Raw genomic sequence first — 22,685 nt, forward strand, 5'->3', positions numbered from 1 at the left:
TCAAGTTCAGCCTGGGTAACAGAACAGAAGCCCATCTCAAATCAGTAAATAAAACAAACTGAATGAGTGAGTAGTCTATTCTTAGCTTACTCTAATTCATTTCACAATGAATGGCTCTGAAGGTTAATCTTCACTGTAAACCTTTATGTATGTGTACAGTGTTTTCAGGAAGGTCTCACTAAGGAATATGGGTGGCCCCCATAGACTAGTCCTGGACTGAGTAGGAGAAAGCAAGCTGAGAAGCAGCATTCATCAGTTCTGCTTCCTGACTGGCTGCTGTGCGGTCAGCTGCTCCAGGCTCCTGCTGGGGTGACTTGCCACTATGGGACAGTACTCTAACATTGTGAGTCAACACAAACCTTTCTTTCCTTCAGCTGCTTTTGTCAGATCTTGTCAAAATAAACAAGGAAAGTAACTGAAACTATGTATGCCTTTATTTACCATCAAACAACATCAGACCCTGCCAGAGATATAACAGTCAACCAAACAAAAACACTGGCAAAACAAAAGGAATCTTAAAAAAAAGAAAAAAGAAAAAAAAAAAAAAAAAAAGAAAGAAAAGAAAAAGCCCATGAAGAAGGCCTGGATGGTCAACCAGAAAACATGCTTCAGAAATATCCAAAATTGTACTAGAGAGATGGCTCAGAGGTTAAGAGCTCTGGCTGCTCTTCCAGAGGTCCTGAGTTCAATTCCCAGCAACCACATGGTGACTCACAACCATCTGTAATGAAATCTGGTGCCCTCTTAGGGCCTGCAGGGAGAACACTGTATATATAATAAATGAATAAAACCTTTAAAAAGAAATCCAAAGTGCTGCCTTCAAATGCAACACCAAGAAATGAAGCTCTCTGTAAAAGCTGCTACAGAGAAACACTGCATGTGCAAACAGCTCCTAAGAGCAAAACATCAAAGTGCAACACGAACCAAAAATGTAAAAGGCTTCTGAATTAGCAGAGCACACATATTTATAAGATAAACCAAATTCTGGAAGCATTTGGGCAAGATCATGGAATAGAATCTGCTCTGTGTGGTCCAACAAGGGTTAGGTCAAGAAAAAACAGATACTACTTTAAAGAGTTTACTAACAAAAGGGGGCTGATGAAATGAGATGCCAAGACAGGGGGAAAGGCCAGTAAAATGGGTGAGAAATATGAAAACTGGATGAAAATGTCAGCAATGTGGAACTTATAAGCCAATAAATGTAAGGAGGGTGGGGTGAAGAAGAGATGGCTCAGCAGTGATGAGCACTGGCTGTTCTTCTAGGACATGGGTTCAATTCTCAGCACCCACATCAGAGCTTGTAACCATTTGTAACTCCATTCCTAGGGATCTGATGTCCTCTTCTGGCCTCAATGGGCACCAGACCTATATGTGGTACAATACATACATGCAAGCAAAACAGCCATACACATAAAAATTTGGGGGAAAGAAAAAAGAGCTGAGTGGGAAAAAAATACAGATAAGAAATTTTAGAGACTTGTACTTATGAAGTATAATAGCTCTTTAAGCAGAATACATAAAAGTTTTGGTCCTTTGGGGAAAAACCCAAAGAAACAGAACTATATTATTCCAGAATATTAACATAAATATTAGATCTAGCTTACCTCTTCTTGAATATACTGTAACAGGAAGGGGGAGGCTCTTAAATTATCCACTGGAATATTAAAGAAGCCCTGGATTTCTTTCTGGTGTAAATCCATAGTGATGAGATGAGTTAGACCTTCAAATATAAGCATGTTAAACATGTCAACAGTACTGTAATACTATAACAACGACTGAGCAAACACCCTACTATCATGAAAACCCGGCAGGAATCTACTACTACTAGTTTTAGTAATACAAGATGTATGATTTTCACTTCCATTTCAATCCATTTCAAGTACAGAGGAGTGGCCAAAGAGATGACTCAGCAATAACTCTTGCAGATATGAGTTTGGTTCCCTGTACACTTGTCAGGAGACTCACAACCGCCTGGATCTATAGTTCCAGAGGCTGAGATCCTCTTTTGGCCTCTGGAAGCCTACACATATATATGTGCACATACTCACACACATACACATAAATTAAAAATAAACCCTTAAATATACATAATAATAACAAAGCAGCAGTGCCTGCTTTAGTAGCACATATGCTAAAATTTAAATCATCATAAAGAAGTTTCTGCAAGTGCTATCACAGCAGACAGCATCTCCTGGAAATTTCCTTAGCGGAGACAACAAAACCCAGTATGAGATACCAAGATCAGGTGCCTTCACCCACACTGTGTCTGTTCAGTGACTAATACTATCAATTTGATAGGATTCATAATCACCTAGGAGACAAGCTGTGGAGACACAATGTGAGGGATTAGCCTCTGGCATGCCTGTGTGGGGTATTTTGATTACACCACTGAGACAAGAAGACTCACTAAATGACTCTGGATTTCCTTTCTGGTGTAAATGACACTGACACAGAAGTAGAACTATGTAAGCATTTACAACAAATATAAGATACTTAGGCTGTGGAATGAACATACAACCTACAGAATGAGAAAATCTTTGCCAGCTACATGTTAGATGGGGGTGGGGTGTTATCTAGAATATAAAGAAATACATAAATTAAATACCAAAAGCCCCAAACAATAAAAAAAAATGACTACCCCCCCAAAACCAAACCCTCAAATCAAATAATAGGCTATGAACTGAACAGACCGTTTTCAAAAGCAATCTTACGGATGGGCAACAAATATTTTAAGTGTTTGACACCTTGAGCCTTCAGGGAAACATAACTTAAAACTACTTTAAGCTGGGTGTGGTGAGGCATACCTTTAATCTCCTGAACTACTGTTTAAAGGCCAGCCTGGTCTATGCAGTGAAACTCAGTCTCAAAACAAACAAACAAAAGATACCCTCCAAAACTACTCTGAGATTCCATCTCCCCTTAGAGGGAAAACAATCACCAAGAAAAACAAGTAACAATTGCTGTCAAGGGCCCAGGAACTATTCATTGCTAGTGGGAGTATAAACTGATGCGACCACATCAAAAGCAATGTGGAGCTTTCTCACAAAATTAAAAACGGAACTACCAGGGGCTGCAGAGATGACTTAGGTGTTTAGGGCACTGGCTGCTCTTCCAAAGGACTTGTTTCGGTTCCTAGCACCCATATAGCAGCCTGCAACTCCAGTTCCAGAAGATCCAATGCCCTCTTCTGACCTCCAAGGGCACTGCAAACATGTGGTACACAGACATAACATGTAGTCAAAACATAGATAAATATAAAAAACAAAACTTCCACATATCCCAGTTGAACAGCTAGGTTCTGCCACATGAATATTTGTGTGTCCATATATAATGCTGCTCTATTCACAATCATCAGGAAACAGAATCAGCCTATAAGTCCAAAAGATGGATAATGAAATTGTGGTACATATACACAATGGGATTTTATTCATCTATAAAGGAAAATTAAATTTGCACGAAAATGGATCTGAAAATTATATTGAACAAAGTAATTCAGGTTCAGAAAGACAAATAAGCATGTTCTCTCATATGTGAATCCTACCCTTTAATGTTTATATGTATATAAACATGTTTACACGCACACACACACTAATATGTGGGCATGGGTTATAAAACTAGAAAGGACATCAGGAGGAAAAAAAAGAGGTATTGAGAAACAGGAAGGAGTAATAAAATAGCATAGACTACTTGGAGAGCTCCAAGACAATGAGAAACCCTGTTTCAGAAAAAAAGGTAAATGAGGAAGAATGGACAAAGTTACCCTCTGGCGTGTGCATGCACACATGTATTTAAAATGCATGATGAAATCTAATAACCTGTACACTAATTTAAAAGATATAATTTTCTTTCTTTTTTCTTTCTTTCTTCCCTTCCTCCCTCTTCCTTCCTTCCTTTCTTTCTTTCTTTCTTTCTTTCTTTCTTTCTTTCTTTCCTTTCTTCCTTCCTTCTTTCTTTTTTGTTTTAATACTTAGGCTGTGGCTGCAAAGATGCTAAGGTGATAGAGGTCCCGAATAAAAATTCCCAGCAACCCCATGGTGGCTCACATCATCTGTAATGACATCTGGTGCCCTCTACTGGCAGGCAGGCAGGCATACATGCAGGCAGAATACTGTACATAATAAATAAAATATTTAGGGTGTTACCTGAGAATGTTTAACAGAAAGCAATATATGTGGTTTACAAAATACAACTATTTGTAAAATGAAAATAGTTCTTGTACTAGAGTCTAGCAAGAAGGTTCAAATGTGGAAGTTTCCCACAAAACTAAAAATAGAACTACTAGGAGCTGCAGAGATGACTTTTACCCTTTCAAAACTTGAATATGACTGGAACTGTTATGTCAACATAAATGCTAAACAAGCAATTCAGGAAAAAAAATTGAAACTGAAGTTGTTCTCATTGCTTCTGTGTCTTAGGGAGTTGGAAGCAGAATTCTCTGCAGTTTTCTAATTAAACCAGACCCCAGTTTACCTGTGGTGTGCTTTTCATGATTTCAGATATCCATGGTCCATGACAAATTCCAGAAAGAAACAATTAATAAGTTTAAACCTCATGTCACCAGGAATAATGTGACCAGTCTTGTGATGTCCTCCTCTTCCCCCAGGACAAGGTACTACTGCTGTATATGACACTCCGCTGGGATGTGAAATGTAGCACTTCTCCTGGGAAAGGGCGTCCACCGTAAAAACTATCAGTCTTTAAATGCTGTTTCACTGTTTGTACTATGTTCAGAACACTAATCAAGATAATGCTTTGAAATTTCTAAGGTAAAAAATAAATCTGCCATGGTGGTACACACCTTTAGTCTTCTTCTCTGGAGGCAGAGAAAGGCAAATCTCTGAGTTCAAGGCCAGCCTGGTCTAAAAATGAGTTCCAGGACAGCCAGGACTACATTGAGAGACTGCTTCAAACAAACAAAATCAACCTGTTATTCTTACCAGCTTTGCACATCATGGAAGCCAGCAATTTAGAGACAATGGAGCCCCTTTTTCTCATCTTGCACTGCTTGCTATAAGGAAAGTAGGGGATCACTCCGATGATGCTCTTGGCACATGAGGTCTTACATGCATACACCATGATCAGGAGCTCCATGATGGTGGTGTTCACATCCCTGAAACAGTGTCAGACACTTAGCAGGTTACTTATGACTATACTAAGACCCAAAGCATTAGACACAAAAAGAACAAATTCCTCTTCTCCCAAAGCTCTGCCAGCTCCTGACCAGATGACCTCTGCTTTCTCAATGAAAGAGACTAACAGAAGATAGCTCTCCACACCACATGCACTCAGCCACTGGGCAGCAGAGGGAAACTTCCCATATCACTCTAAAGTTACATTCTAGTGGCCATGCCCTCTCAACATGCTCTGTGGGGAACCAGTGCCACCCCCATTCCTCCCTCCTCCTGCCCCTCATCCTGTGAACCTCTTCCTCATCAGCCCAGTTCTTTGTCCTCTTTGTACAACACCTCAAGACAGAAGTCTACAGACCCACTCTCCTGCTTCCTCTCCACTCTTCCTCTCCCATGCACATGCCAAAGAAGCTTCTTTAGTCCTCCAAAACAGCTCCTCAACTTTCATCAAAAACCCCTAACATTTGGCTAAATCCATTGGCTAATTAGTCTTTCTCTTTCTTAGCCTTTCTGCTGCCTCTAAGGCAGCTGCTCACCTGTGCCTACAGTAGATGCACAATGTCCCTCTGCCTCCTTCTGATGGTTTGAATGAAAATGGCCACATGGGCTCATGGGGACTGGCACTATGGGAGGGAGGTGTGGCCTAGTTGGAGTGGGTGTGGCATTGCTGGAGGAAGTGTGTCACTGGGGGCGGGCTTTGGAGTCTCAAGCCTCTTCCTCCAGTCTGCAGATCCAGATTTGTAACTCTCAGCTGCTTCTCTAGCACCAAGTCTGACTGCTTGTCACTATGCTTCCTGTGCCATGACGATAACAGACTACACCCCTGAACTGTAAGCCATCCCCAATTCAATGTTTTTCTTTATAAGAGTTGCTACGGTCATAAATAGAACCTTCACAGCAATAGAAACCCCATTAAGCTGGGCGTTGGTGTCGCATGCCTTTAATTCCAGCACTCAGGAGGCAGAGGCAGGCGGACCTCTGTGAGAGTTCCAGGACAGCCTCCAAAGCAATACAAAGAAACCCTGTCTCGAAAAACCAAAAACTAAAAAACAACAACAACAAAAAACCAAAAACAAACAAACAAAAAAACCCCAGAAAACAACTAAGACTACTTTTTCCTGTGATTCTTTTCTTGGTTTCCACACCTCCTGCCACATTCATTTGTCTCCTCCTCCTGTCACCCTTCATCTCTCAGTTCTGTAAATGCTGGCCACTCTCAGTCTGATCTCTTGCTAAGATCCCCTTCTGAAAGCAATTTAACTAGCTGGTGTTAGGTACTTCCATCTGAATGTGAAAATCTAGCCCATTATTAAAGGAACTGTTCTTCCCTGCAAATGCTTGCATCATCATCGTCATCATCATCATCAAAACCATTTGCTTATCTAACTAAGCAGGGGAACTGCAACAAGTAGTCACTCTGAGGCCAACAATCAGGAGTACCACACAAGCTTACCACCACTAACTCAGACAAGCAAATGGATGACAGGAAAATGTCAGTTAGTGGGCTGAATTTCCTTCATTTAAAATCTGTCTTGGGTTTTTAGTAGCTACTAGTCTGTACTAAAATGAAGCAAGCGGCGCAGTACAACTCAGGAGGCTTTTAGTCTAATCCCTACTGCTATCAATTCATCAACCAATACCATGCAGTAGCATCTGAATGTGACAAATCCCCAGTCTATTTCTTGGCATCTCAGAAAGACGATCCTGATGTGCAGGCTTTCTGCAGCCCAGTCAAGACCAAGAACTCAATGTACCAGGGAAAGATCTGATTAGAGTAAGGACCTGACAAAGACAAGGACAGCTGACAACAGTCCTGTCACAGACACTAAGCACCAACTTAATTCTTGACTGCTAGAAAAAATAGATTCTATCATTAAGAGCCTTGGCTATTTCCCCTCATTATGAATATAGAAGAGGGGGCTGGAAAGTTGGCTCAGTGCTTAAGACCACTTGCTACTCTTGCAGAAGATCTGGGTTCAGCTTTTAGCACCCACTCGATAGCATACAATAATCTGTAACTCAGGTTCTAGGGGGAATCTAACATTCTCTTCTGGCCTCTGTAAGCACCATGCACATGCACACAATACATACATGTACATACATGCAGGCAAAATATCCACACAAGTAAAATTAAATCTTTAAAAAACAAAAAAAAATACGGGCTGGAGAGATGGCTCAGTAGTTAAGAGCACTGACTGCTCTTCCAGAGGTCCTGAGTTTAATTCCCAGCAACCACATGGTGGCTCCCAACCACCTTGAATGAGATCTGGTACCCTCTGCTGGCATGCAGGCAGAAGACTATACATAATAAATAAATAAAATCTTAAAAAAAAAAAAAATACAAAAGAGATGGCTAAGAACTGTCCCTAACTTCAGTTCCAGGGGATACCTTCTTTCAGTTTCCATATATACCAGGCCTACATGCAGTACATTTACACACATGCATATAAAATATTCATATACATAAAATTAAAAAATACATCTAAGAAAACAAAACAAAAAAGAATACAGAAAGAAGACACAGCTTAGTTGACAGAGTGTTTGCCTAGCATGCACAAAGCCCTGTGTTAAATCCTCAGCAGGATATAAAACTGAGCACGGGGCATGTGCCTGTGGTCTCAGAACTCACGAAGTGGAGGCAGGAGGATCAGCAATTTGTCAGGCTTGGTGACATAGCAAGTTTGAGGCCAGAGATACTTAAGACCCTGTCAAAACAAACAACAACAAACACCCAAACAAATGAAGGGCAGTCATGGTGATATTTGCCTAGGAAGGCTGAGGCACAGACATCTCTTGAGATCAAGAGTCTGGGGCTGGCCCGAAAACATACCAAGAGTTTGAAACAAAACAAAGAAAAATTAGCAAAAGGGGCTGCAGAGATGACTTAGTGGTGAGGAGTACAGGCTCTTCTAGTGTCCATGAATATGTGGTTCTGCTCTCTGGCTCAGGTTTCAATGGATCTGGAGGCCACCACATCAAAGCTCACAACCATCTTTAACTCCAGTCCCAGGGGATCTAATGCCCTCTTCTGACCTCTGCAGGTACTTGGCACACATACAGTACACAGATAAGACACTCATATACAATAAAGACTAGCAAAAGCACATCAGTTCTAAAACTATCTTCCCCTGTGTGGCCAGGTCTTCAGACTCTAACAGGAGCACCCAGCAGGCAGTGAGAAACCACTTACTTTGAGATGGTCTGGATGATAAATACATCTTTTCCTCTCACAGACTCTTGAATTTGGACTCTTGTTTCTAAGGGGAAAAAGAGGGGAAGTTATAGTTCAAATTTTTAAAACATACACCAAGACTGTATTAATTTCCAACCTTATAAAATATAGAAACCGGGACTATTACCAAAACAACAAAACTCACTGATATTAAACGTATCACCATAGTCATACTTTTGAATCAAATCTAGGCTTCTCTCCTCATATGTAAACAGTGTCTGCTATCTCCAGCATCAACTGAGAACTGAGGCATTAATGTAGTAAATTGTGGGGGGTAAAAGAGCACTGGGAAATTGCCCTGCTCTTTTTTTTCCCCCGAGACAGGGTTTTTCTGTGTAGCTTTGTAGATCAGACTGGCCTCTAATTCAGAGATTCGCCTGCCCCTGGCCTCCCAAGTGCTGGGATAAAAGGTGTGTGCTATCCCTCTCAAACACCTGTTATTAGCACCAAGAGAAAACTCCAGAATGGAACATCAACACTAGAGGAAAAAGGCAAAGTTGATCTGGCTCTATATCAAAAAGAGAAACCATGTCACCTTCTGGGCATGGTGGTCTTCACCTACAATTCCAACACTCAAGAAGCTGAGACAGGATACAAGAGTTGGAAACTAGCCTGGGCCACAAAGACCCTGATTCATAAAACAGCAAAAACAGCAGCAAACAAACAAATAAAAAACAAACGATTTTTTTTTTTTTTTTTTTTTTTTTTTTTTTTTTTTTTTTGTGACAGGGTTTCTCCGTATTGCTTTGGAGGTTGTCCTGGAACTCGCTCTGTAGACCAGGCTGGCCTCGAACTCAGAGATCCACCTACCTCTGCCTCCCGAGTGCTGCGATCAAAGGCATGCGCCACCAACACCCAGCTTCAAAAACAAAATTTTTAAACATGGAAAAATCCAATCACTTGAAGCTAGGAATCATATAAAACTAGCAAGAACAACAACAACAAAAAATAACTATAGCTAATGTTTTCAAATGTGACAAACGTATTCTATTTATGTACAAGAGCTTATATGTAGGAGATGTGACCAGGTATCTAGGGATTATGTAACGTATTCAGTATTCAGATAGCAAAACACCAGACCGACATGGTAGACATCAATATGGCCAGTCATGATACTGTTCAATTATCTCATATGTTTGAAAGTTTTCATTAAAGATGTTGGCAAGCTGGAGATGTCACTTAGTGGTAGAATGCTTTGCTCAAGGCTCTGTGCTCAATCTCAGTAACAGAAAAAGAGAGAGAGAGAGAGAGAGAGAAAGAGAGCGAGAGAGAGAGAGAACTGGGTGTGGTGATGCCCACTTGTCAGCATTCACGAGGCTAAAGCAAGAGAATTTCAAGTTTGAGGCTAACCTGGCTACATGGTGAGTTCCAGGCCAGCTTGGACTACACAGTAGGCACTGATTCAAAACTAACAAAATCACCAGAAAAAAATGTGTGTGTGCTTACAAAAGACTATGGTGTGATGCTACAGATGAGCTTTAGAGTCAAAATCTGTATCTAAGTCCTGGTGCTGCTACTTGAGGGACCTTGCATCTATCCCTGACCCAGGTTTTTAGTGTTTACGAACAGTAAGGAAGGAATACATGTTAGTTTCGCTGCATAAACCAAGGATTTTCCATTTCCTTACTCCGAAGCCTGGGGAGTGAACCAACCTGCCTGTCCCACAGCCCCATCCTCCCACAGATTTCCATCATCCTGTCTCCCTGAAGAGAACCTCCCCCATTTCAATCACCTCTAGGAAAACTAGAGGAACAGCAGCAGTTCTGGTGAGAGTTTTTAAAGATGTAAATACTGGACAAAATCCTGAATGAAAAGAGAGTGCTTACTGAGCACCTACTACGCGTCAGAAGATTATGTCACGTACAGAGATTATCCCATTCATGAATAGCCAAGGATTAGGAGTAAGATTCTCATGTCCATATAAGTGACCACTACCCTGCTAGGATAATTTCACTAGGAATACACACCATTCTAAAGAAATGCCAAAGATTAAATAACATTTCTTACAGCTATTTCCTAGCAACACTTTAAGGCATTAACTCTTAGCATTAGAGACCAGTTGGGGTCAGAGGTACAGCTCAGTAGGTAGGCATGCATGAAGTTCTAGGTTCAATAATGCAGCACATATGAGCACGGATATGCATGTAATTCTGCACATGCCCACATACCTACAAACTAAAAGCATAGGTACACAGTACTTATTCATATTACCTACAGCAAAATAACCTCAACCAACAGTTAACATTTCCATCCAGCTGACCAGCTAGCTAGTTACACACTTATGCAGTATTTATTGAATGAGACCTAAGAACCAGCATTCCAGCCCAACATGTGACTTGCACCAGGGATCTTTGAATTTGGTAATAGAAGGGAGTAAAAACCACATTCCTCCACATGCCTGCCTGACTTCCTGCTATCCGAACTGACTATATGACTGAATCTAACTGTCTACAGTCAAGGATAACTTGATGACCCATTACACCACATTCTGCAAGAAGATCCACAATACATATGTCCAAGGAAGCTCACCTCTGTTAGGTTCCTGGTAAACCTGCACTTTGCCCATCTCCACCCCCAGCCGCCTAGAGAAGAGAAAGGGGGAAAAGCTGAGAAGGCAACAGAATAGACCCAACATCTTTACTATTAAAGATGACTTACAAGTTGACAAAAGTAAAAATTATTCTAATTATGAAATAAACTAAATATTATATCATATCTATTTGTTGCCTACCCCTGACCTTACCCCATGACCACCCACGGCCTATGCAATCTGGCTCTCCTGCCCCACAGCCCATGTTCCCCACAGGCACCAACACCTACATGAAACAGGCCTTGAAACCTGTTGCTCCCTCTGCATAGAGGGGTGGCTCTGCCCTAACCTTCATCTGATGGTTTATTTGGGTCTCTCAAATCCTAGACATCCCTTGGTTTAAAAGGTACCTGAGTACCTAAGCTAAGGTAGACTATTCTACCCCATCCTTATGCCTTCACTGCCTTCTTCCTGGCACTTGTTACCACCTGAAATTACCTAGTTGGTTGTCTTAGCTTGCTTGTCTGACTCCCATACTAAAATGTAAATTACACGAAAAGAAAGCTTTTGATTGGCCTGCTCACTGTTAACTCACAACACCTAGATCAAGGTTTTATGTACAGCAGGGATTTGGTATATATTTAATCAGTTTCTAAAAATTACACTAAACTATAAGCTGTAAACTATTTGCAAATATTACACACATCCTGTTTGCTAGACTCTAATAATTTATCTATAGTGGTGCCTACCACACTCCTAGGAGTTATGGTCACTCACATACAGTAGCCCTGAGTATGTTCAGATGATATGCAGCTTGGCTATACCTGCTTTCGAGCTTGATAATCAGCGGTAGTCTGATTATCAAATTTAAAATATCACATAGCACATACGGATTTGACTGGTGAAACAGGAACTCACTCAGCAATTTTCTTTGAAAGCTCCATACACGACGAATTGGAATTTGCTGAAAACAATACCAGACCTCCTTTGGTTATGTTCATCTTGGTTTCTAATTCAGGAGGCGCCACACAAAACATCAAACCTTCTTGGTTTTCCACTTCTCAGAGCCTAGAAGAAAAGAGTACAGACAAAAGCATCACCATATATAAAACACACCTGAGCAGACTATTTTTAAACAAATAATGATTTCAGCAGAAGGAAGTAGTTGCCACCATAATGGCGGCTTCTTTATCTTAAGGGAGAACAACCCTTAGAGTTTAAGGTTGCAAATGGCACCATACAACTCTATTACTTTTCACACCCACTGGGAATAAAGGATAAACTTACAAGAAAGGCGGAGCTGAAGAGCTCAGGGTTTTACTGTTTGCTGCTTAAAGTCAATTATGGACAACCTCCTGTTAGTCTCTGACAACAAAATTCCTCCTGGATTAACACAGAAAAATGGCAGAGCCATTAGCAAGGACATGGACTAGCTGATCCTTAAACAAAGAATAAATGGCCCAGATCCTTCTATGACATCTGCTCCCCACACCCCCACCCTGCAGCTGTTCTGTCACATCTAAAATTCATCTTGTTGGTACTGGAGGTGGTTCTGTGCTTAAGAATACTGGCTGCTCTTCCAGAGGACCTGGGTTTGATTCCTAGCACCCACACAATGGCTCACAATTGTCTGTAACTCCAGTTCTAGGGATCCAACACACTCATCTGGCCTCTGGGCACCAAGCAAGCATATTGTGCAGCATAAATAAAAATTTAATAACAATAATTAAAAGACTCATTGGACATGGCAGGGCACATGTCTTTAATCTTAGCACTTGGGAGGCAGAGGCAGGAGGATCTCTGTGAGTTCTAGACCAGTCTGGTCTACAGCAAGAGTTCTAGAACAACAGGGACTATAGAGTCTCAGAAACAAACAAACAAACAAACAAACAAACAAATAAATAAATAAATATCCATCTTGTCATGTTCCTTCTCAACTGTAACAAGGCTGACTAGTGGGCCCACAGCTAACCCTAAAGGTCACATCCTCTCTGGGCTGAGTCTTCCTCTCACAAAGAATGGCAGAATGGGTGGAAGATGTGACCATTTAAACCCACACATCCTTTTCTCTTCCTGTCTTCCCTTGTTCACTCAGCTTAGCTAGCTCTTGGGAGGCTGATGCAGCTGTTTTTTGTTTTTAAATTATTATGTAAATTAAAACATGCAAAAACTATAAATACATCTTCCTAGTAAAAACCTGAGACATCACCACTAAAACTGAACTCACCAGCCCCACCCTGGCTCTTCCAAGACACCTCCCCTGGCAGTTGGTGTTTTCAACATAACAAACACACTACCTCAGGCATTTTCCACACATTCAGACACATGAACTCTATAAAAACATGGACAAGCACATTCAATGTTTCTAGCTCAAAAGAGTACCATTGTATCTGTAACTTGCTTGTTCACCAAACAACTTGAGTCACAGCACAACCAATTCTGTTCTTCCTAACTGCTGCCTGGATTTCCAGTGTGGCCCTGCTGTTGCCAGTATGCCATCATTTGGGACAGGCTTCATACACACATGCAGTGGGACCACCTGGTCCCAGGTAGTTCAGTGCAGTTCCACCAGCAGGCTAGGAGAGTGTATTTATAGCAGAGCACCCTTTAAGAGACATTCCAAATGGGAAAGCCTAAGGTTCCAACACAGGCTACAGGGCATGTCTCTTAAACTTACAAGTCATAAACAGAAATGTCTATACAGTCAACTAACTAATGTTGGTGAACACTGTGGAAAGTGGCTGAGGACCAGGGCTCCACTGATACTATTTAGCCAAGTCCAGTGCTCCCAAAGCTTGCTCTCATAAAACACAGCCAATTCATTTGCTTACCAACTGTTCTGAGATATGCTGAGCACAGCCACAAAGCCTGGATTATCTTGTCCCTTCTGTAAAAAGTATTTCAATCCCAGCTTTCAAAGAATGCAGCTGAGCTTCAAAAAATAGGGTGGTGGAAAAGAAAGACTAACAACTGGCAGGGCTGAAGTGATGGCTGAGGTTTAGTGGGCTCCCAGCAGGGACATGGCAGCTCACAACAGTCTTGGTAAATCCAGTAATATGCACAAGATGGGCACATTTCTACACTCCCCAACTTCAAATAAGAAGCTCCTAAATAACACAAGAGATACGGAGAGGACCTGGAAGAGCTCTTAGCCTCTCTCTGCTAGGTCTACAGGAGTCCAGTCCCTTGGCCTGGAGCCCACATCTCTGAGGCCTATCACTCCAAATTCTGCCTTAGAACTGGTCTTCCTTTCCTTGAAGATTTAAAGGAAACACCCCACTCTTCCTTCACAGCCCAGCCTCTCTTGACCATGTGACCCTCCAGGACATCTCCTGAAATCTTTTCTTTTGTGGTTCAAATGCACACAGCAGCCTGCCTGGTCTCCAAAGCTGACTCCAGAGCAACAGTTTCTGAAATCAAACTTAAAGGGTGTAGCTTAATGGTATAAGCTCAATGGCAGAAGGCAGTTGGATTCCATGTCCAATCCTAATGAATGCCTACCCCTGAACAGCAGGGGTGGGCAGGGTATGCATCTGGAAAGGGAATCAGACGAACCATTGTGACTGCCCAACTCACAAGTTCTTCACTTTTAAGGGCAGCCACTGGTTCCATTCTCCCTCACCCTGTTAAAAATTCTGTGTTTTGTTTCTGAGACAGGGTCTCTATGTAGCCCTGGTTGGCCTGGACCTCACTATGAAGGCTTGTCTCAAATTCATACCCACCTGCTGTGGCCCCTCAAATGCTGGGATTAAAGGTGTGCATGCACCTCCAAGACCAGCCTCCAACCGTGATACACTTTTTAACAGGCCCAGGATCACTAGCAGGGGCTGGCAGGTGCTCATTAGCACAAAGTTTCAGTGTGAAATAGAGTACAGAGAATGTGCCCCCCCCCCACCGAGTGCTGTAGCTACTACTTTCATGTTTAACCTAAACGTACTCTAGAATATGTGGAGATTATTTATGCATGGGTGAAAACACATCTTTTCCAGAGCAAATCTCATTCATCTCTCCGAATGAGATAATCTGTCAGGTCTCCTGAAGGAGAGACTTCTCCACACTGAAGATGACTTGTTTTAGATGGATTTACTATTTCAAACCCACCACTGATTTCAACATTCATACTAGAAATCAGGAAGCCTCATACAGTGAGTGCTATGTCCCCTCTAATTTGGGCTTGTAATACAAGAGGCTCACTGGACCTGTACACCTCCCACACAACAAAGACAGAGGCTTGTAACAGCCTCTCCACCCAAACTGAAGGTTCAGGCAGCAGAGGCTGAACCAATGTATGCTGAAAAGTCTCACTTCAGGTACAATAATTAGCAAACAGAACTGAAAGTCATGTGTTGACAAAAAGTATACAGGAGTTACTCTTATTAGTGATATACCTCCTCCACGAAAATCTGCTTCAGTGGCAGAGCATTTGCCTAACAAGCTGACTTTGATGAGATGGATTGGTGGTGTACCTTAGTGAAAAGTGGGTGCTTGGTGCCACAGGCCTGGGTTCCATCAACACCAGACATAAACAGTACAAAACAAAAATAAATACTGAGAAACGGTAAGTAAGGCAGAGCTAAAACTGCAGTACTCTTCTGTCTTCTGTGGTGTCTGGCATTTTGTGCACCTAACGTCAGAATGTTTTCATGTGGCTAACGCTATATTTTTCTGAGAGTTTTCATTCTTTGTGACAATTGGGGAAGCAGAAATGGATTTAAGATTATTTTAAACCTGGGGAAGTAACTATTTTAATCTTATTTAATGTATATGGGTGTTTTGTCTGCACACATGTGAGCCTGGTACCCTTGGAGGCTAGAAGAGGGTATTAGATTCTGTGGGGATGGCATTAGAGGTAATTGTGGGCTGCCGTGTCTGTGGGTGCTGGGACTCAAACCCCAGTCCTGAACAACTGGTAACCACTGAACCAGCTCTCCAGCCCCCACACCTGGGGAAATGCCCTAATAAGAAAATGGGCTTATCATTACTTTCCAGACTTTTAAACAAAATCACACTAGGTAAATGCTTCAGCCTTACTCAGGACAGTGACCTCTAAAGGACTGAGCTCAGTAGCAGTTTGTAGTACAATCCCTTGCATACAATAATAGTTTACACTCTTGGCCATACAAAACAAGACTTGGCAATCTGATGAACTCCACAATCAATAAAATCAGACAAATACACAGATTTTGAAATGTCTATTACAAACACATCCTACTCAGAAAAAGACACATTTTAAGTGCCAAAGAAAGAACACAAAATTATGTTTTGGTGCTGTCAATTTTTGGAATTTATCCCAAGTAAACAGCTATATGGTCATTGATGGGAACTGCAAGGTATTTTTCTTAAAGACTTTGTTGCCCTATCTGGCCTGGAACTCCCTATGTAGAAGACCAGCCTTGAACTTAGATCCTCCACTTGCCTCTGGGATTAAGTGGTGGGCCACCAACCCCCACAAACCTCAAGATTACTTAAGAGCAGAAACAGTGGCTCTATGTTAAACCTCAGGGCAGCTAACGAATACAATGCCCTTATCTATGCAAATATTGGGTGATAATGGTACAAACCAGAGCAGTTAAAGGATAAGGACAAGAAAGATGTCCTATAGTGGGGCTCGATAGCATGCATTAGTTATTTTTATTTGTGCATTTAAATGAAGTACTAGGACAAGGTTGGCTCAAAGGCAGGCCGCTCGCAGAGCTTGAAGCACTTTGCGTTCGACCCCTGCACCGCATGGGTAAAAACAAGGAAAGAAACCATCTAAGACGCTAGAACTCACACTTCCTCAGGCCCGGTTCAGTATTTTCGTATCCCTCATAAAAGCTAAATACCTAAATTGTATTTGCCACTATCGAAATAAAAAATAAATCCTTATCAACAATTAAAAGGCATTTTGGGGTAGAGTATGGTATACCGCTCCTCGCTTCTGCGGCTGAGTGGAATACAATCATTCTTTTCCCGGCCCCTAAGGTCGGTCGAGCCGAACTCGGGGCTCCGGGTTCGCCCAGCAGCAACGAGGGCCACGGCTCCCGCCCGGCACCGCGCAGGCTCGCCGGGCCGCAGTCCGCCCTCCGCGGCTCCCGCCCGCCTACCTGGTCCCGACCCCAGCCCGGCCCGCCGCAGCCTCGGCTGCCGAAGGAAGAAAGCACTGCGCTCCGCACCGCGTCTTACAGCAAAATGGCGACTCAAGCGCGAGAACGGCGTCCGAGACTGCGAGGCCAGGGGCGGGGCCTGCGGGCAACTTGCTGGGTGGGCGGGGTCGTGGGGCGTGGCCACGAGGGAGAGGGGCGGTGGCAGGAGACGTGGGTAGAAGGCAAAGCAATTGATGCTGTGCGCGTGGCCCGCCGGAATGGGAGGGGAAATGTGGTGTGGGCGTGGCCCGCCGGAGTGGGAGGGAATGTGATTAGGCGTGACTAGACTCGAGGGGCGCGGAAGGAGGCGGAGCTAAGAGCAGACACTCCGACCTAGAGTTTGGATGGGACTGTGGGAGTGGCCCACCCAGCGGGAGTAAGGTGGGGGGGGGGAGAATGAGAGTGGGCGTGGCCAGAAGTATGGCGACGTGACCGAGCAGAGAAATGTGGTGGGAGGTGGGCCTAGCCTAACACCTGTGTAAGTAACTTGGAAGCAGTTTGCAAGGATTCTAAGTGTGGACCTTGTGAATATGAAGGTTGAAATTTATAGATTCTGGCTGGGTTCAAGTCTTTACTGGTCTGCAGACTTGAACCAAGTTGCCTCTTTGGTTCCCTTTCCTCTTCTGAGGAAGAGATGGCAGCAGCACCCCCATCTCCTCGAGTTGTGAGAAGTAAGAAACCCTCAGACCTCTCAGCATGGTTCTTGGCAAGCAGCGGATGCTCCGTTATCATCATTGTTTTTCCCCTTTTTATCCCTTTCTTCCTTTATTACAGAAGAATTGGCTCGGTGGTTAAGTATGTATACTGCTTTTCCAGAGGACCTGAGTTTGGTTCCCAGCACCAGTATCACTCTGCACTGTCTGTGACTCTAGCTCCAAGAGTATCCAATGTCTCTGGCCTCCTCAGACACCTGCACTCACATGCTTATACCCACACACAGACATACACACATACCCATAATTAAAAATAATAAAAATAATGTTTAGCCGGGCGTTGGTGGCGCAGGCCTTTAATCCCAGCACTCGGGAGGCAGAGGCAGGCGGGTCTCTGTGAGTTCGAGGCCAGCCTGGTCTCCAGATCCAGTGCCAGGATTTGCTCCAAAGCTACACAGAGAAACCCTGTCTTGAAAAAACTAATAATAATAATAATAATAATAATAATGTTTAAATTTTGTTTTTGAGAAAGGTTTTCGCTATGTAGCCCTGGCAGGCCTGGAACTCAGAGATTCACCTGTCTCTGCCTCCTTAGTTCTAGGATTAAAAGTATGGCCACCACCCCCACCCAGCAAATTGATTGATGTTGATATGATATCATTGCTGAATTCTGTATACCTGAAATACGTCGATCCTTTATCATTTATAACATGATAACAAACCAGGTATCAGACTATTTGCATATATTTGCATATAATTTACATTAATGAATATAAACAATAACTTATAGAGCTGAGGTAGGACTGATCTCCATTTTAATAGTTGTGGGAATAAGCTTCCACTGAAAAGCCATAGACGGACACCACCCACACTGCCTTACTCCACATCGATACTTAGCGACTAACATGCCACTGTACCACCTCCAGCTCACAAGTGAGACATGCAGACATTTATTGGAGGGTGCACAGGTGGCTAGAATGTAATTATCAGAAGGCCGAGGGTGGTTAGAATTTGTTAGAGGGCATGTGGGTAGCTCGAATTCATTGGCAGTGTGAATGAAAACTCCTGAGAAGCTAGCTGTGCCTGCCAGACTGACTTGGATTTCAGTCCTGTGAAGAGATTGGAATGTTGCAGGTCCAGAGGATAGTTACTTAGTTCTAGCCTCCTGAAACAGCTATTTCTTGCCTACCTCTGTGTCTGAACTAACATCTGGTGACATAATAGACAGAAACCTTTTGAAATCTATTAATTTATCTGATGGCATTCTTAGCTTTTAGATTGGTAGAAGGAGTGGCCTAGTAAGTTCAGAAAAACCTCCGCCATCTCGATGGAGCCACCTCTCTGATGCACTAACCTATGTTTTTAAAACTTGACTAAATGACACCCCTCCACCCCCCACGCCCTAGTAAGCCCTGGCTGTCCTGGTCAGTAGAACTAGGCTGGGCTTGAACTCAAAAAGATCTGCCTGCCTCTGCCTCCCAAGTGCTGGGACTAAAGGCATGTGCCACTACTGCCTGGCAACTTAATGGCTTTCTTTGTTCTGTAAAACTATAAAAACTTCATGAGGGGCCGGGAGTTGGTGGCGCACGCCTTTAATCCCAGCACTCGGGAGGCAAAGGCAGGCGGATCTCTGTGAATTCTGTGAATTTGAGGCCAGCCTGGTCTCCAGAGGGAGTGCCAGGATAGGCTCCAAAGTTATACAGAGAAACCCTGCCTCGAAAAAACCAAAAAAAAAAAAAAAAGAACATGGAATTTAGGGAAACCTAAATCTATGTTCCTGGGCCGTGGTCACTCGAAATGGCTGCACAATAAACTGTCAAGGTCCTTAAGATGAAAGCTATGGTTTTTGTGTTGACTGAAGGCAGGGGAGTAGAGTATCTTGACTGCATTGGAACTAGATTGCACAAGGAGCTAGTGGTATCAGGTTTTCATGGACTAACATCTTATTTTACAGGCAAAGAACATAAGCACCTCAAACTCTGAATTCTAAATTAGGTGAGGATGATACTTTACAGGTAAGGTTGTTTGCTATCCTTCCTTTGCTTGACACTTTCCATGAGACATTGATCTTGCAAGTGAAAGGACCAGAGTTGGCACAGGACACCAAGATCAAGTTCTCAGCACAAAGGAAATTTATTTGCTTCAGAGGGACAAAGAGCAGAGACTAAGACACAAAGACAGGAGACAGAGGACAAGGGAGAAGAAGAAAGGAACCAGGGAAAGGGGAATGGATACTTGCCCCAGAGGATTGCTTCTGAATAGAGGAGACAGATGTGACCCACAGACAAACGGTGGTTTATAAAGGGAAAAAGGGAAACCCTGTGTTAGGATGATTTGGTTTGTTTTGATTAGGCATGTTAATTAGGACAGTCAAAAGGGGACTTTTGGTTGCTGGACTTTTGATTGCTGGGTCTTGGTAGTCAGCCTCAGGAAGAAGTCAGGATGGAAGTGGCCAAATAAGGGAATAGATCTTGGTGGCTAGCTTTAGGAATGTAATCTAAAGGTTTTTAGTAAAGGGGAGAAGGGTAAAGGCAAAACTTGTGGGCGCCATGTTTGCCATGCTCTGGCCTGCTAGAGCCCCCTTCAGCAAGGCCTGTGAGATCACATTTGCAGGACTACAGGGATGCCTGCCTCTTCTACAGGACATTTTAAAGTTTTACTTATATTTATTACTTAAACATTAACTAAATAATTTTAAATTGTCTTTTAACTTTTGAGATTATGATAAGTACACCATTTCCCTCTTTCCTTTCCTTCCTCCAAATCCTCCTATGTACTCTGCCTTGCTCTCTTTTAGTTTCATGATGTCTTTTGTTCTTAATTGTTCTTACTGTGTGTGTATTCCTAAAAACGTAAGTACAACCTCAACAGAACTTTTGATTGATTGGTGATTGACTGAAAAAGGCTCTCGTGTATCCACGACTTGACATGGACTCTCTTTATGGCCAAGGATGACCTTTGACCTGACCTGTGATCTTTCCAACGCTGGATTTCTGTCTTCCTCTCAGGACACACCCTTGAGGTGTGGCAGATTTGACTCTACTACGTTCTTGGTGTGTGGATGGAACTGGCCAATCAGGGCACGTCATCCCTTTCAGTTGCTACTAAGCACAGGCAGCTAAGCCAATTACAGCCAGAGCCCAGCTCTGGCCCTGCAGCGACAGGCTCCTCCCTTCCAGCTCACATTTTGGAACCACCACCGATTCTCCGTCGAGTCGGAAACCCTCAGAGGAAAAACCGAGAGAAGAGGGAGAGAGCTGTATACAGACGGTATATAGAGAACTCTGAGGTCAGCCGGCCCTGGACTGCTCTGAAGCCAGCGTGGATTGGATTTCATCCCTGTGGACACACAGCCAGGCCTTCTACTCCCGCCCAGAAGGAATTCACGTCCCTCTGTAGTCCACTCCAGCACCAACTCCTCCTAACACTCTGTTTCTTCACAACTGTTACTTTTGCGTCTTCTCTAAACCATTCCTTTCCCAAATAAAACAATCACTGACTGGAGCCAAACCCAGATGGCAATTGTTCACGTGCTCAATAACCCCTTGTCGAAAATGTTTGGGAAGTGTTTTGGATTTCTGGTTTTTGTCCCCGGACTTTGTAGAATCTGAATATACATAGTGAGACACTTTAGGATCAGGCTTAAGTCTAAACTTTTTGACTTTTATACCATATTTTAAATACAATTTTGTGTTTGAGACAAATTGAAAATTTTATGGTGTAAAATTTTCCATTTAGGAGGTTGGAGAGATAGCTCAGTGTTTAAGAGCACTGGCTGCTCTTCCAGATCACCCAGGTTCAATTTCCAACCCCCAGATGGCAGCTCACAACTGTCTGAAACTCTAGTTCTAGGGGACCTGACACCCTCACACCAATGCACATAAATTTTTTTTAAAAATTCCATTTGTGGTATTTATTTCAGGTCTCAAAGTGTTTTTGGATTTTGGAGCATTTTCAATTTTAGATTTTGGGATTGGAGGGCTCTGTCTGTATTTGGACAATGATGGGATAAATAGCCTTACACAAACCTCTCTAAGCCCCAAGAGAATAGATTCTTTATCTCTTTTACTAATCACTATTTCACAGTACCCAGAAATGCCTAGCACATGTATGTTGCCAATATAAAATATAAAGGAAGCCAGGTGGTGGTGGCACACACCTTTAGTCCCAGCACTCAGGAGGCAGAGGCAGGCAGATCTGTGAGTTCGAGACCATCCTGGTCTACAAGAGCTAGTTCCAGGACAGCCTCCAAAGACACAGAGAAACCAGTCTCAATCCCCTCCCCCAAATAAAGGAAATGGGATAGTTTATTCTCAACCAAATGTGAGTACCATGGCACAGGAATGTGGATTCACATTGCCCTGACTAACATGGATGTAGAAATGGCTTCATGACATTTTTATAGTTGCAAAACAAGAGAAAGTCATAAATCAAAGCAGTTATCAAATACATTTCTGGGATCACCAGGTAAGCAGGTGACAGCAGAGAGGAGAAATCTGTGCTCTTGTCTGGTCTCAGATGCTGTCTGATGACATTCTTTATTTTTTTGTTTTTTTTTTGTTTTGTTTGTTTTTTTCGAGACAGGGTTTCTCTGTGTAGCTTTGGAGCCTATCCTGGCACTCGTTCTGGAGTGAGTGCCAGACCTTTTGGCTTGAGCAAGCTGATGGACATCTAACTTTAGTGCATTCCAATATGTTTCTCCTGGTAGTTACAAGGGTGTTGTGAAGGATACTAAAAGCCCAAGATGATTTGTTTCTGGTTTTCCAACATTCTAGCTCTCCACAATCATTTAATTCTGATTCAGCCTTGTAGACTCTTTAACCTACCTGGACCTTTCTCGAGAACTTCAGTTCACAGAGCTACAATGTCAAGTGCATAATGGCCTTTCCTCCATCAAAAAAATACAGAGCTGTTTTATGTTTACACAACTGTCATCCATGTTTGTGTCTGAGAGGGGGAGTGTGGATTAAGAAATGGCAGGTAGGGCTGGAGAGATGGCTCAGCTGTTAAAGGGTA

At 42.8% G+C, this 22,685-nt stretch overlaps 1 protein-coding gene and 1 long non-coding RNA gene across 4 annotated transcripts in view; one reads left to right on the plus strand and one right to left on the minus strand.

Annotated features, from left to right (window-relative positions):
• Positions 1 to 17,115, minus strand: part of Prpsap2 (phosphoribosyl pyrophosphate synthetase associated protein 2) — a 32,140-nt gene extending 15,025 nt beyond the window's left edge. Inside the window, exons 1-7 of one of the 3 annotated variants that reach the window (XM_027427229.2) lie at positions 16,978 to 17,115; positions 12,179 to 12,274; positions 11,810 to 11,959; positions 10,891 to 10,943; positions 8,320 to 8,386; positions 4,938 to 5,110; positions 1,605 to 1,720 (exon numbers count right to left, since the gene is read on the minus strand). In XM_027427229.2, coding sequence (XP_027283030.1) covers positions 1,605 to 1,720; positions 4,938 to 5,110; positions 8,320 to 8,386; positions 10,891 to 10,943; positions 11,810 to 11,928 — 528 coding nt within the window. In that variant the 5' untranslated portion in view covers positions 11,929 to 11,959; positions 12,179 to 12,274; positions 16,978 to 17,115. The remainder of the gene's footprint in view (positions 1 to 1,604; positions 1,721 to 4,937; positions 5,111 to 8,319; positions 8,387 to 10,890; positions 10,944 to 11,809; positions 11,960 to 12,178; positions 12,275 to 16,977) is intronic. The other 2 variants (XM_035447838.1, XM_027427230.2) reach the window with 2 other exon arrangements.
• A 301-nt stretch (positions 17,116 to 17,416) lies between these two features.
• LOC113836753 lies at positions 17,417 to 21,304 on the plus strand. Its single transcript, XR_003487214.2, has 3 exons — positions 17,417 to 17,494; positions 19,624 to 19,684; positions 20,620 to 21,304. It is a non-coding gene; the product is annotated as an uncharacterized LOC113836753 (long non-coding RNA).
• Positions 21,305 to 22,685: the final 1,381 nt, after the last annotated feature.

Source organism: Cricetulus griseus, chromosome 7, assembly GCF_003668045.3.
Source record: "Cricetulus griseus strain 17A/GY chromosome 7, alternate assembly CriGri-PICRH-1.0, whole genome shotgun sequence".
Taxonomy (NCBI): domain Eukaryota; kingdom Metazoa; phylum Chordata; class Mammalia; order Rodentia; family Cricetidae; genus Cricetulus; species Cricetulus griseus.